Source organism: Tinamus guttatus, unplaced genomic scaffold (assembly GCF_059628265.1).
Source record: "Tinamus guttatus ecotype Peru unplaced genomic scaffold, ASM5962826v1 Tinamus_guttatus_pri_ptg000153l, whole genome shotgun sequence".
In the NCBI taxonomy this organism is placed as follows: Eukaryota; Metazoa; Chordata; class Aves; order Tinamiformes; family Tinamidae; genus Tinamus; species Tinamus guttatus.
The window spans coordinates 3,227,274-3,239,977 of record NW_028288687.1 but is presented as its reverse complement, the minus strand read 5'-3'; the positions used below and the strand labels follow the sequence as shown (position 1 = coordinate 3,239,977).

At 42.2% G+C, this 12,704-nt stretch overlaps 1 protein-coding gene across 3 annotated transcripts in view; it reads right to left on the bottom strand.

The window, feature by feature from the left end:
- Window positions 1–12,481, bottom strand: part of USP24 (ubiquitin specific peptidase 24) — a 61,124-nt gene extending 48,643 nt beyond the window's left edge. For all 3 annotated transcript variants that reach the window (XM_088522430.1, XM_088522429.1, XM_088522428.1), the window contains exons 1-3: window positions 12,160–12,481; window positions 2,344–2,509; window positions 1,329–1,396 (exon numbers count right to left, since the gene is read on the bottom strand). In XM_088522430.1, the coding sequence (XP_088378556.1) occupies window positions 1,329–1,396; window positions 2,344–2,509; window positions 12,160–12,471 (546 nt within the window). In that variant the 5' untranslated portion in view covers window positions 12,472–12,481. The remainder of the gene's footprint in view (window positions 1–1,328; window positions 1,397–2,343; window positions 2,510–12,159) is intronic.
- Window positions 12,482–12,704: the final 223 nt, after the last annotated feature.

The following is a 12,704-nucleotide window of genomic DNA, read 5'->3' as shown; positions in this document are numbered from 1 at the left end:
TTTCAGAGCAAATATATCCTTAGAGTACTTAGAGTGTAATAATCATTGGCTGGTGTGTTACTTTAGATGCTTTCTCTACCCTCATGGTTTAAGAGTTAATTTAGCTTGTTAATTCACTGTAGAACATCTTAAATAACAATTTATGATTAATAAAATAAAGCAACAAAACAAACCATTTTCCATTTTCACTGGCTATTAAAATTGTAAATTTTGCAAGGCTCAACCTATATGCAACTATTTTGTTTGCAGAACGAGCGCACAGCTGTTGAATCTTCAAATTGGTGCACCACAAAGCTGCACCAAGTGAACTTTGAGCAGGTTTTTTTGTTGTTGGCAAACAAAAAACAGAGTTTTTTCTTTACTATGAAGACAAGTATTTAATCACACTTTCACAGCTACTGAAATGTGTTCTTTAAACAATTACATTGGACAAATTTAAAGAGAACATTTAGTTTCTACCTACAGGCACAATGATTGCTGGTTGTATGCGAGCATTAGCAAGTCTTTACAGTTAAAAAAGCACAGAATGTCAAATACAACTACTGTTTGTACCGTTTCAAAAAATAATATGATATTAGGCTCAATAATTGGCTTGCAAATACTTAAGTCAGCAAATTCTAAAGGCAGGTTTCTACACACTCTCCTTCTAGAGGAGTCAATCTACCCTATTTAATGTGCAGAAAATACCAAGGGATGTGAAAGCCTTACAAGCAACATCATTAGGCTAATAGCCAAATAGGGTAAGAGATTCCTCCTTCTCCTCCTCCCCCCGGCTTTTATTTTGGGTTCTTTTTGAAAAATGTATATATAATGTTCACACATACTGTCTAATAAGTGGGAAAAAAACTTAGGGAGAAGCCAAAACAGACAGAATAGTGGGAAGCAAATTGGTTTGGAGATCTTCACAGGGAAATTTCAAAATAACCCAGACAAGAACTACAGAAGCATGGAAAGCATTAAGTACTGAAGGCAAGGATAAAATATAAACAGGCGATGAAAAGAGGACAGAATTTAGCTACCCTCCAAGGAAGGAACAAACAAAGAGCCAAAAGAAACCTGTTATGAATGGCTGTATCCAGATTCTTTACACCTGCCTGTAGGCTCCAATAACTGCTATAGAGAAGATAACAAATAATAAAACAATTGACCTGCAGGCAGCAGTAACAGAACTGGGACTTAAGAGTTAGATGATTTTTTTAAATTAGATTTTATTAAATCTAAGTATACACTCTGTGGTTGCCACAGTTTCTGAAGCATTTATCAGTCCAGAACATAATACACTACTTCCACCACAGACAAGTCCAACGCAAACCGTTTTACCTGCTTACCTTTTTAAATGCTTCAGGCATGCATCTGTCCATAAATCGCTTGCAATTCTCATCAGAATCAGCAAGACCTTTACAAAAAGAAAAGACAGTGTATGTTTTAGGATTACTTCAAGGAGCTTGTTTTTAAGTTTTTGGAAACACCAAGCAACACCACCAGCAAAAGCCCTGTTGTCCACACATAACCAGCATTACACTTTTTCAGGCTCAAAAGTGTGTCAGTGAAAAAAATTGGCCTTTTAGAATATTCAGAAACTTCTTATTTCTAACTTTTACAACTGTTTCAAGCATGACTAGCACTATAAATGTTTATCCCTTCAAAGTTTATTACTTTTACCAACTTCACATCATTTCTCGTGCTTCACACCCCCAAAAACCAAACCTACGTACATCCCTGACAACACAACACATAGCTGGTGGGTTTGGTTTGCTTTTTTGTTTTTAACCTAACAACTTCCATTGTTCAAACAGACTATAGTCTCCTTTTAGTCTGCCATCAGGCATGATGGAAAAACTACCTTGCAATCGTTATCCCATGAGTTGGGCACGATGCCTCCGTAATGCACTTAACCCCAGCCAAAGCACTGAACACAGAAAAATCAAATGCAAGTTTAATGCAGTACAAGCATTTCACCAGGGAAAAAACAACCAGTTACACAAGCTTGGTGGAGCATGAATGTAGATGACAGCTTGTTTTTACTAATGAAAAATAACCAGCACAATCAAAAAAAAAAGCTCCAATTCATCTCTGAAAAACAGTAACTCCTACAATCGTTAAGAACATAAAGAAACACATGCTCCACTTCTTATAAAAAGCTAAATAAACAATATTTTAGAAAAAAGAGATGGACATTTTTCTCAGTGTTAGGTGTAGTTCACCGTTAGCCACTTACAGAGATACAACCATTTCTCAGGGTACTGTGTAAACAGCTGCAAAATGGATGTGAAAGCCACAGCAGCCCACTAAGCTGCCTATCCAATCTTTTGAGCAGATCCTTTTTGCATGAGCTGAACTTACCGAGTCTTGCGAGATACGTGGATGCAATCAGGCACTTGCCTAGAGACTCTTCCCGCTTATATGGTATGGACCAATGATCTGTTAAAACTCTGCTCTCCAGTTCATATAAGTTGGTTGTTGGGAACTCGATACCTTCGCCAGAGCAATTCCCATTTTCATCATTTTTCTGTGAATAAAAAGACGTTCGAGTCAAGCGTTTTTTCTCTCTCCTAGACACTTTAAAGGATTTAGTAGCTTTGGAAAAGGAGGTTATGCCTATAACAAGCATGTCAAATCCTCACCAACCCTGAGGCTGCTTGTGTTTTACAAAGTAGAAACTGATATTTCAGTTTCTATTGAAGGGATTACACACCTTTATATTATCTCCTGTAGGTGATAACCACTATGTTTACATGACTAATTGCTAACTAATTGCCTATTTAAATGGCAAATCCTTTTCCTTAACATAACAGATCCTAGAGACAAGTGATAACTGCTTCTAGATCCTGTGGGGCTGTAGAGAGTATAAACCCTGATCTTCACAGAACTCTGCACATTAATCCCCTGTTCAGCAGCTGCTGGAAAATACAGAATAGTTTATTCCAAGATAGACCAATCTAATCATCCTCTCACCCCATTACGTTAAGAAAAAAAAAAAAAAAAGCCCCCCGACAAGACAATAAATCCAGGACATACAGATAATTAGCAAATAAGAAAATGTATTCCAAGAAAAAATTTAATCTTAAATGAAGCTGACAAGGAGACTACAGTCATCCTTCTCCTGTAGTCAGACTGAGTTTCTGGAAAGTATTCCGGGAGGCAGGCGAGGGAAAAGGGAAGCAGCTCAGCTTTCCCAGTTCCTCTGCTAGTGTCACTAAACAGCAGCTATTTCTGTGCACAGACAGAACACAAAATTAGCCCCACATTCCTTGTGAAGTGCTATATGAGGCAACTGTCTCAGTAGTACCAGGGAAAAACAGTAGGCTGGGCAGACAAGTCACCTATTTCTTTAATTACTTTTTTAACCTTACATTGAGACTAGCTACCCCATGTGCAAAGAGTTCACATGTTCTAGCTTTTCTCAGTCTTCAAAACAGGAGGAATCCAAGCAGGAGGAAGGACAGACTGTTTGGATCAGGACTGCAGCAACCGGGAGCAGCAGTGAGAGAAAGAAGAAAACAGAAGCACGGTGACAGTAACAAGATCCCACGAGGAGAGAAGCCAGGAACATGTGGGGAGGATGAACAAGCAGGAAACATATTCAGGTGTAAAAAACAGTCCCAGCAAAGCGAGCGCAGCAATTAGAAAGGAATAAACCAAGGGAAATCAAATAAACTCAAGAGGAAGTTGTATGCAAAGAATGCAATCAATCCACGCAGAGAAGTGTGCTCCTGGTTTCCGCACTGCACTTGCCTCTTGAAGGATCAGACCTGCTTATTAAAAAGTAAATGCTTCATATTCACTTTCATAACGATTAAAAAATCCAGTAAACCACAACCATCAATTGTATAAAGTCCATCCTATAAAATTCAATAGTGGAGAACACCACAGCACACAGCATCCGGTCTTAATAATCTGGCTGCTAATCAGCATTAATATTTATAGAAATGAGATATAAAACAATATTCAGAATGGAAAGCACGTCGATGTTTGGGAAGCAACGTGCTGCCTTCCCACAACCCTCCGCTGATCGCTTGGCCCCAGGTTTGTTGCTGTGGGAAGCTCTACTTCCCCCAGGAGACCTGGACACCAGTTTGGGAAGCTGAAGCTGTGCAGTCCAGGCCTGCACATGTAATCCCAGCCTAACCCGTGCCTGGTCAATCACGGCTTGCCAGCTTTTGAAGAAGCGTCATTTAAAGGTCCAAGGCAATTTAACACTACTGAAGAATTGGGAAGTATTTAAAAGCAAGAGTTGCCTAGGAAATGGTGCGTGGTAGTGATGAACAAACAACAGTTAAGTTTATCACTTCTGTAGATGACACCTCGCCAGAACCCAAACCCACTCCTTGAACAGTGAGTACATTAAAAGGAAGTCTTCATGGTAATAGTAACATCTTATAGTGAGGTCCCAGAGCTCACTTCAACCCAGCCTAGCAGCAAATGAAAGTGACATTTCAACAAGTGCTACCTTGGTCAAGCCACAATGGAGTTTCTCCATCCCCTAGGGAAAGGTGTCCATGGTAAACAAACACATCCATTGCTAGCACCAGCCTTTGGGGAATTCAGCCTAACAGCAGTGCAGGGTTCAACTGTTGCTGAAAACATCAGTTCTTGTTCTGCCTCCCCAACTACATTTAAGCATAGTTGCTCTTCGTTCACTTTATTCTTTTAAGTGATTGAAAGTTGATAAAATGAAGGAAATTCATAAAGAGATACCAAAGGATCTTTTTCTGAACTGTACACTCAGCTCCTCCAAGTAGGGCACTATCGTAAGAGTTGTGCCAAGGATACCAGCCTTACTGCTGGATTAATTCTACCAAAATAGGGAAAAAGGAGGTCTCCTTTTATACAAGTGGTAACAACGGATGCGGTACTGGTAATACAGCCCGAATAACATGAGCAACTATTCTCAGCGAGGGAGCACATCTTTGGCACTCTATTAATTAGAGAAGGCAAGTCACTCTTGCACATCAGTTTTTCTGCTCCTAAAGCCCTGCCAATAAAGCACTGAGTTCAATTATGTAATAATTCTATGAACACCCGACACTGAGCAGCTTCACAACTCCTGCTAAACCTGCAGCAGTCTCCAATAAATGCCCAGAGAGTTTAAAAGTACAACTCAAAAACCACTTCAAGCCATTAATTTATTACCCTGTATTTCTTGGAAACTACTGCCCTTTTCAGATAGTTTATATTACTGCACATTCAGTCTCGTTTTTCAAAACATATCTAGCATAAATAACAGCCTGTCTAAACAAAGATCTGTGCACTGCTCTTGAGGGGAGGGATTTCATAGCAGTAGTTGTATTAACAAAGTGCTCCATGACAAGGTGCAATGTCAGCTCTTAGGTAACTAAGTTGTTCTCCAACTGACAAATGCTGCAGACCTTATTTGCTCCGTGGATGTTCACACGTTTCAGTTTGGTGCTATCCACACCTGGAGACTGAGGGGCTAAGAACTGTCACGACAGATCCACAGACATCAGCTCGGAGCTGTAATAAAAGTTCTCAAGTAAAGAAGATGCTATGGAAAATAAGGAGTGCACAAAGCCATGGCTGTCTCCTCAAAAGCAGCTTTCTGGGTCGTATTTTGGGGATTATATATTTTTTGATACAAAAGTTTTTTCCTTCCCCTCAAATAAATGACTTAAGAACAGTGTCCCCCCGTTGTTGCTTACTCTCGGTGATCTAAATCAGGACTCTGTGATTCTGTGTGAATAGACTTAATACTGGAGTGGCACTTGGCATTTCAAGGATTTGCAGGGTTACTCTGCTGCAGCAGAACAGTAACAGCAAAGAAAACAGTCATTCCAAATTAGACTGTTCAAAATAATCAAGAACTATCTGTTTTCTGAGGCAGAAAATCACGGTGCCCACCAAACACGCACTGATAATCTCCCTTCTGCAGCTTAGGGCTTAAGACCAAAGAGCATTTGCCTGCAAACCTTTAGCATCTTTTCCCATATCTTCTGTTGTATCTTTGACTACACGAGAGCCCTGAAGACACCTTGCCCCAGTCTAATGGGGCTACTTGATTCCTTCTTTCAGCTTATTTTCATGGTGCAAAACTTTACTTATGTCCACAAACAAATATACGAGCCCCCCAAAATATCATCTCCACTCAAAGATCTTAAAAGAAGACTTAAAGATTCTCTACAGAGAGACCAGGTATCTTCCAGAGTTCTTTATAAATCTGAATAAATAACAGTTGTTAAATATATGATTTAGAATGTGCTGCTTAAGTCCACACTACAAAACTTGCCATGGAAGACCAACAAAGAGCCAGGATCAGTCCTTATACAAGAAGCAAAATATAAATTAACTTTAATTAGCACAAGTTCACAGATTAAAATTTTAAATGTATTCCCTAAAAGTTCAGCTAGTTGATTCACCAATTGGGATTTATCTAAAGCCACTAACATTTATGATGATTGTTACTGTACATAAAACAAAAAGAACTTTAAGAAAGTATTTTAGTTCCTGCTGGTGGTCTTTTGCTATCAGAGGGGATGGTGTAATGTTGCTACGCGGGATTTGCTCGTTGTTTGGAGAGAAGCACCAGCACCGTAACGTGGTGAGCATTACAACAAAGCAAACACTGCCTCTGTAAAGATTATTTGTAATGAATAAGACCCATACAGTTAACTTGAAAAGAGGAAGTTCTTAGCCTCTTTATGCTATGATCACAGCATTAATACAGTTAGGAATGCCATTCATAAGAAACCTAGAAAAACACAGTTAAGTTGCACGTTTTCAGTATCATCTCTGAAGTTTCCTGAAGACTTCTTTCGTGAGAATAACTACAAACACCGAGTTGATACCATTGTTCCTCCTAACCCTTAAACTTTCCTAAGTGCACACACACAAAAAATCATGCTTATTTCCAAACAATTCAATATCACTTTTCATGGTATCCCATAAATATTATGCTTAAATGTAATAAAACAGTGAATCGCAAATGCTTAGAATTCCAGAGATTAAAATTAATATGTCTGTTTTCCTTCACCAACTCACCAGGTGTTAATAGTGAAGTGCTGCAGCAACACTAGATAAAGCATCTATTAAAACATTTTAATGACCAAGCCTTAAGTTCTGGAAGGAGAATGAATTCAGTAATACTGCTGAGGACTTGCACTTTATTCCTTAGGTGTGTGCAGATGTTCTGCAGAACAGAGACGAGTGTCTACAGAGAAAACAGTTTGACTGCCATCAACTTACGTGAACAACCTTTAAATGTCTGTTACGTCTGTGCTGCTGGGCAGCAGAAGAAAAGGAGTCCAAACTGTTGTACCGGAGTGAGCAGGAAGATCAAGTGGCAAGGAGCGTTTAGGGTACGCTGGGCTTTTTTTAGTTTAGCCCATCAAGCATAACGGAAACATACATACCAAAGCCTATTCCTATGGCAGCACAAATACGTGTGTTTTTCAAATTGAGAGCTTTACAAAAGAAATCGGCACTTCCTTCCATCTTTGCCCTCTTCATACAAAGAGCTCCTGTTCCTTAATCCAAAAGCAATCCAAATGATTTGCTGGAATTAACTTCTAACACTGGTTAATTTGTTTTTATTCTCATTCTTTCTCGGTATTTCACTTCCTTATTAAACAGCTGCCACAGAACAGCACTTTTAACTGGGAAGGCTACCAGAAAAAGCCTCCAGAGAGCATTAGAGCCCAAACGCTTCCTGCCCAGCTGAGGAGATGGCTCTGCAGAAGACTTATCTCCACCTCCACCCACTCCATAGACATCACCTTCACTGCTGAACTAGTAATTTAAAAGTCTTAAACTGAAGATTATTTCAACAATCATACTACATTAGGGCTTTATAAATCATTTGAAACAAGGCTCATATTTAAAATCAATCAGCTGCACCTGTCAGTCTCATCCCTGCCCGGCCAATTCTCCAACCTCCATCCAGCATCTCTATATCGTTTATCAACATGATAAACCAGGTCATTTTCTTTCAAAATACCAGAAAACATTCCGGTACCCTGATTCAAGGAAAAGGTGCTATACCAGGGCCACTGATTTTTGAACACAGCGATGCCGAAACCAGGACTACTAAAATACCAGTTCTACTTGACGTTCTGATGGCATCTGGCCAGGGACTCAATGCCAGAATCCACCACAAAGCTTTATTTGATTGCTTAATTGTTTTACAAGGCCAGTTCCTAGACAAGCCATACTGCAACTTCCACAGCAGAACGCCAGAAATACTCTTTTTTGCACAGCTCAACTCTACTTATGAGAGAGAAGGCTGACTTTAAAGTTATAAAATTACAGTGAGAAATTCATCATTTTCTTGAAGGCTAAGTACAAAGAAAGCTTTTTTTGTCCTTAAATAAATACAGCTCCTTCCATTCAAGGATCAAAGAGCTTCTCAAGTCTCACATCAGCAATACACCCATACAGCATGAATCATTATCCTCATTTTACACATTAAAAACTAAGTAAGAGGTTAAGCTACATACCCTAAGTGACAGCATCTGCAGCAGAACTGCTTCCAGTACTGAGCTCCAATAATGAGGAGAGACAGGGTTTTGAACACACAAATTCTGCAGCATGACTAGTGAGAAGCTCTGCCCTGCGCTGGTTCTGACTCAAGTTGCTCTTCTGCTGCTTTTATAAAAGCTCCTTCTCTTGGAGTGCAACGGCACTTCTAACAGCAATCTTAGACAAGCTTTTAACATAAACCTTATCCTAGTAAAACCTGGCACACATGAGTCTGATACAGTGCAGGCAAAAAAAAAAAAAAAAGTGCACACGCTAAAGCAGACATGAACAGCTAGAAGGTAATAGAATCTATTAATCACAATTTCTCAAAAAGGTATAGTAGTCATTCTCAGAAGCTGTTTAAAAACCAATCAGGCTTATTTTAGGAAAGGTTATACAAACTGCTTGTACATATGCTGTTGCTACTAAGTTCCATATCTTGAGTATCAGTGGGTTCCTGCTCTTACTGCAATCTAGGTTCACTGTCACAATCCTCACATTTATTTGGCCTGCTCTTTTCATCCTGTTCCACCCCTCTCCGCAAAGCCCAGTGCTATGGGTAAAGTCCTCCAATGCACCAACACGCCGACACACATTTTCATCATTTCAAATTTTAAGTTTTTATCAGCAGTTCATATAACAGCATATCTCAGTCATATGAAGAGATAAGCACAGACCTTTGTTTCTGCCAAAAATCAAACCGTATGTTGCCTAAGGAATAAACACACAGCATCCCATGTTTTTGCCAAAATATGCTTATCGGTTTTACTTCAGACAACAGACAAACATAGATATCATGTCAAAGTAGTAAACCTACCCCTTGTAAAAGCAGATCTTAACCCAGGGAGGTTTGGCACTAGAGAACTTGGAAAGCTAAACTAAGGTTACAATTATTGATTTTTCAGAAACACTGCACAAGCCTGTGTGAAGACCCTTTTATATTCCCAAATTTTTATGTCTTCCTTTTAATGAGTTAAGCATAGTCATGTCAACAAGATCGAATGCAGAGAGACACACTCGAGTGATGAACTTTAAGCTCAATCCACTGGTTGTTCTTCGGAAGACGTTAGCCTGTGTTTCAGCTCTTGGGAAAGTGGAGGTGGCCGTGTCCTTATCTCAGGCTTCCATAACCTTTCCAGGTGCCCTCCAAGGCCAAAAGCCTGGACCACTCAAGGTAAAGAGGATGCACAATTGCTTTACTGTATCTGAATAAAATACACTTTTTGCTACTCCAACAAGTACCTGGCTGCTGTGCTAGTCTCTGCGAAAAACCACAGATAAACCTTTCTTTGATCAACACATTACTGAGCAAAGCAGACTAATGTTAGGTAATACGCACCACAGAAGCATATGCAAACATAATGGATTCATTACTGATTAAAGAAAATGAAGTGTTTAATCATTCATAAATCTATTTTTATAGGCAGTGTAAGCTGCACTCTATCAAAGAGAATGTAAACACAAAGTACAGATTTCTCATACCTTGCGGCATGACTGAAGCTTTCCTATTATTTTTATACCACAAAATCTAACCCTAACTTGTGTCCACTGACTCATGGAAAAGTTTACCAGATCACGTATTTTTAGGGAAAAATCTCTAATAAGCCTGCTCTGTTGGTCATGAATACATGTGTATATGTATTGGTGAACAGTTAAATGAATTCATGTACACATTCATGTACACCACTGATAAATACAATCCAAAACCCAGGTCAAACCTTAACTAGTCACCATGTTTCCATTAAGAACATGAGACAACAGGTTCTATGAGAAGGAGGAACAGGTACTTCAGAGACTATTAGAGAGATGACAGCAACAGCAAGATAAAAAGAATTAGCATCCAAATTCTGTGTTTCCACAAAACAGTACTATCTACAACACAGAATATTATTCAACATAGTGTATAGGACTGCAATGAGCAACATATATAATTGTGCAATTGGCTTTTTGAACAGCTTCACATGCTATAAGCTGCACTGAAAGTTTCCTGCTAATTAACCACCTAATATCTCTAGTTTATTAAGCATAGTTATAGATTTCATTTGAAGAATAAAGAGCTGATCAAAAATACCCCACACACACACTTTGAAAGGTTACTACACTGCAATGCAGTATTAGTCAAATAAACAGGCAACAATGCCAAGTCTTCAGATTTTTTCCAAGCAAAACTTTAACATAACACTCTTTTGCTCCGATGTGCAAAGGTAGATGAACCTTCATATCCAAGTGAGTGCAATTATTAAATCCAGGTCTGTTTTTATATAAGAGTTTTATGTAGAAATGGTGCTTTAGTTCTTCTGAGCCAATCCCTGTTTCGTGGATGTGTAGTCATTTATCTACACTTAAGTGTTTTGTTTTCCCTTGCATGGGTTAGTGAGAATACAAGTGACAGCAAACAGGAACAAGACTGGCAAAAGGAACTATGAAGTGTACGTGAAGTTTGATCACACGCAAACTGAAATAATAGGAAAAAAAAATCTCTTTGAGTTGACAAAGTGTCATTTGTAATAGGAACAGCAGTGAGGAAAAAAAGTGCTTCTGTGAAGTTTACACTGACAGCATCTCTTTAAATATCACACTCACAACCCAGATCTTCCCATCTGCAACTATAAAATATCTGAAAGGAAAATCCACCCTGTTGATGATTACAAAGGTCTGCATGAGAACAAGTAGCATTAGGACAGCAGCTCTCACTCATTCCCAGCGACTCCTGTTCTGCGCAGAGGCAGCCCCGCAGGGCCCCTCGCTCCACACGTGCGCCTCATCCTCCCGGATCAGCGAAGGACCCGGCCCAGCCGGGTCAGCGCCGGGGATCGCGCGCCGCAGCGCTGCACACCTGCACTCCAGCGTAAGTAACGGGGCCGCGGGGACCAAGGATGCACAGAGGAAGCCTGCACGCACACACATATGTGTGTGCATGTTTCACTTAGGCTTTAATAGACATACGGACACGGAAAGTCACCCTTTCTGGCTCAGGGATGCTGGAGAGACACCCCCAGGAAGGGTAGCCGAGCTCCCCTGTTCTCACTCCTGTGCTTAGGCAGCGGCTCCTGGCCATGCTTGGAGACAGAGGACACGCGAGGTGGCCCTTTGGCATGACACCGCGGGGCCGTTCTTGCCCCCTTATCCCCACGTGTCCCGCAATCTGGACACCACCCATTAGCCCCTTTTCCACAAGTTTTTTGAGGAAAGCCTTGGAGTGGGAGAGCTTTTCCAGGCGAGGCAAGGCAGCTCCAGGCAGCGGGAAGCAGCCCCGCGCGCTGTGGAACCCGGAGCTCCGGCACAGCATGGAGGAGCCGGGAGGGAAAAGGGCAGGCGCGGCAGGAGGCGAGGAGCTGCAAAGGGCATTTCAATACGGGTCTGCAACACAGCTGCAGCTTAAATCCTGAGAGAGATCCTTAATTAAAACATAATTATAAAACAGCTCTATTTTGGTATTTATGCTTAGCATCTCCCACTAAAATCGCAAGCAGAGGAATACCCAGGTGCAAACAGTTAAAATATATATATACATATATATGACACCCATTAGGGTTATGCAAGAAGGGACGGGAGGGACGGACAGACGACAACCTACCGTGGCCGCACATTCCTAGAATGCCAAAAAAAAAAAAGAAAAAAAAAAAAAAGGGAAGGAAATGGGTGGGGGAAAGCGAAACATCGGTGCCCCCGGCCGCGGCCCCTCACCTCGGTCTCCACCACTTCGTGGTAGGCGGGCGGCGGGTCGAAGCCGCCGCTGCCGCCGCCGCCGCCACCGTCGCCGTCGCCGCCGCGGGGCCCGTGCCCGCCGGCGGGGGATCCGTGCCCGCCGGGCGGGCCCTGCCCGCTCTCCATGGGCTCGTAGCCGCCGTAGTGGAGGCCGGGCCGCTCGTTGGTGAGCAGCGCCACGGCCTCGTTGATGTCGTTCTTGGCGAGGCGCAGCGCCTTGCGGATGGCGGCCGCGTCCGAGAAGCCCATGCAGAGCAGCGTGGTCATGTGCTGCTCCTCCTCGCTCTCCATGGCGCCGGCGGCGGCGCGGGGCTCGGCGCGGGGCTCAGGCGCGGCCCGCCGCGCGCGCCGCCATGTTGACGGCCCCGCAGCGCCTCCCGCCGCCCCCGCCCCGCCCCCGCGCCGCGCTCCCGGAAGCGGCCGCGGCGGAGCCCGCCGGGCCTCGGGGCGGGGGGGGCGCGCGCCGGGCCCGCGTCACGTGACGGGGGCGGCATGAATGGGCGCGCCGCGGAGGGAGGGGGGGA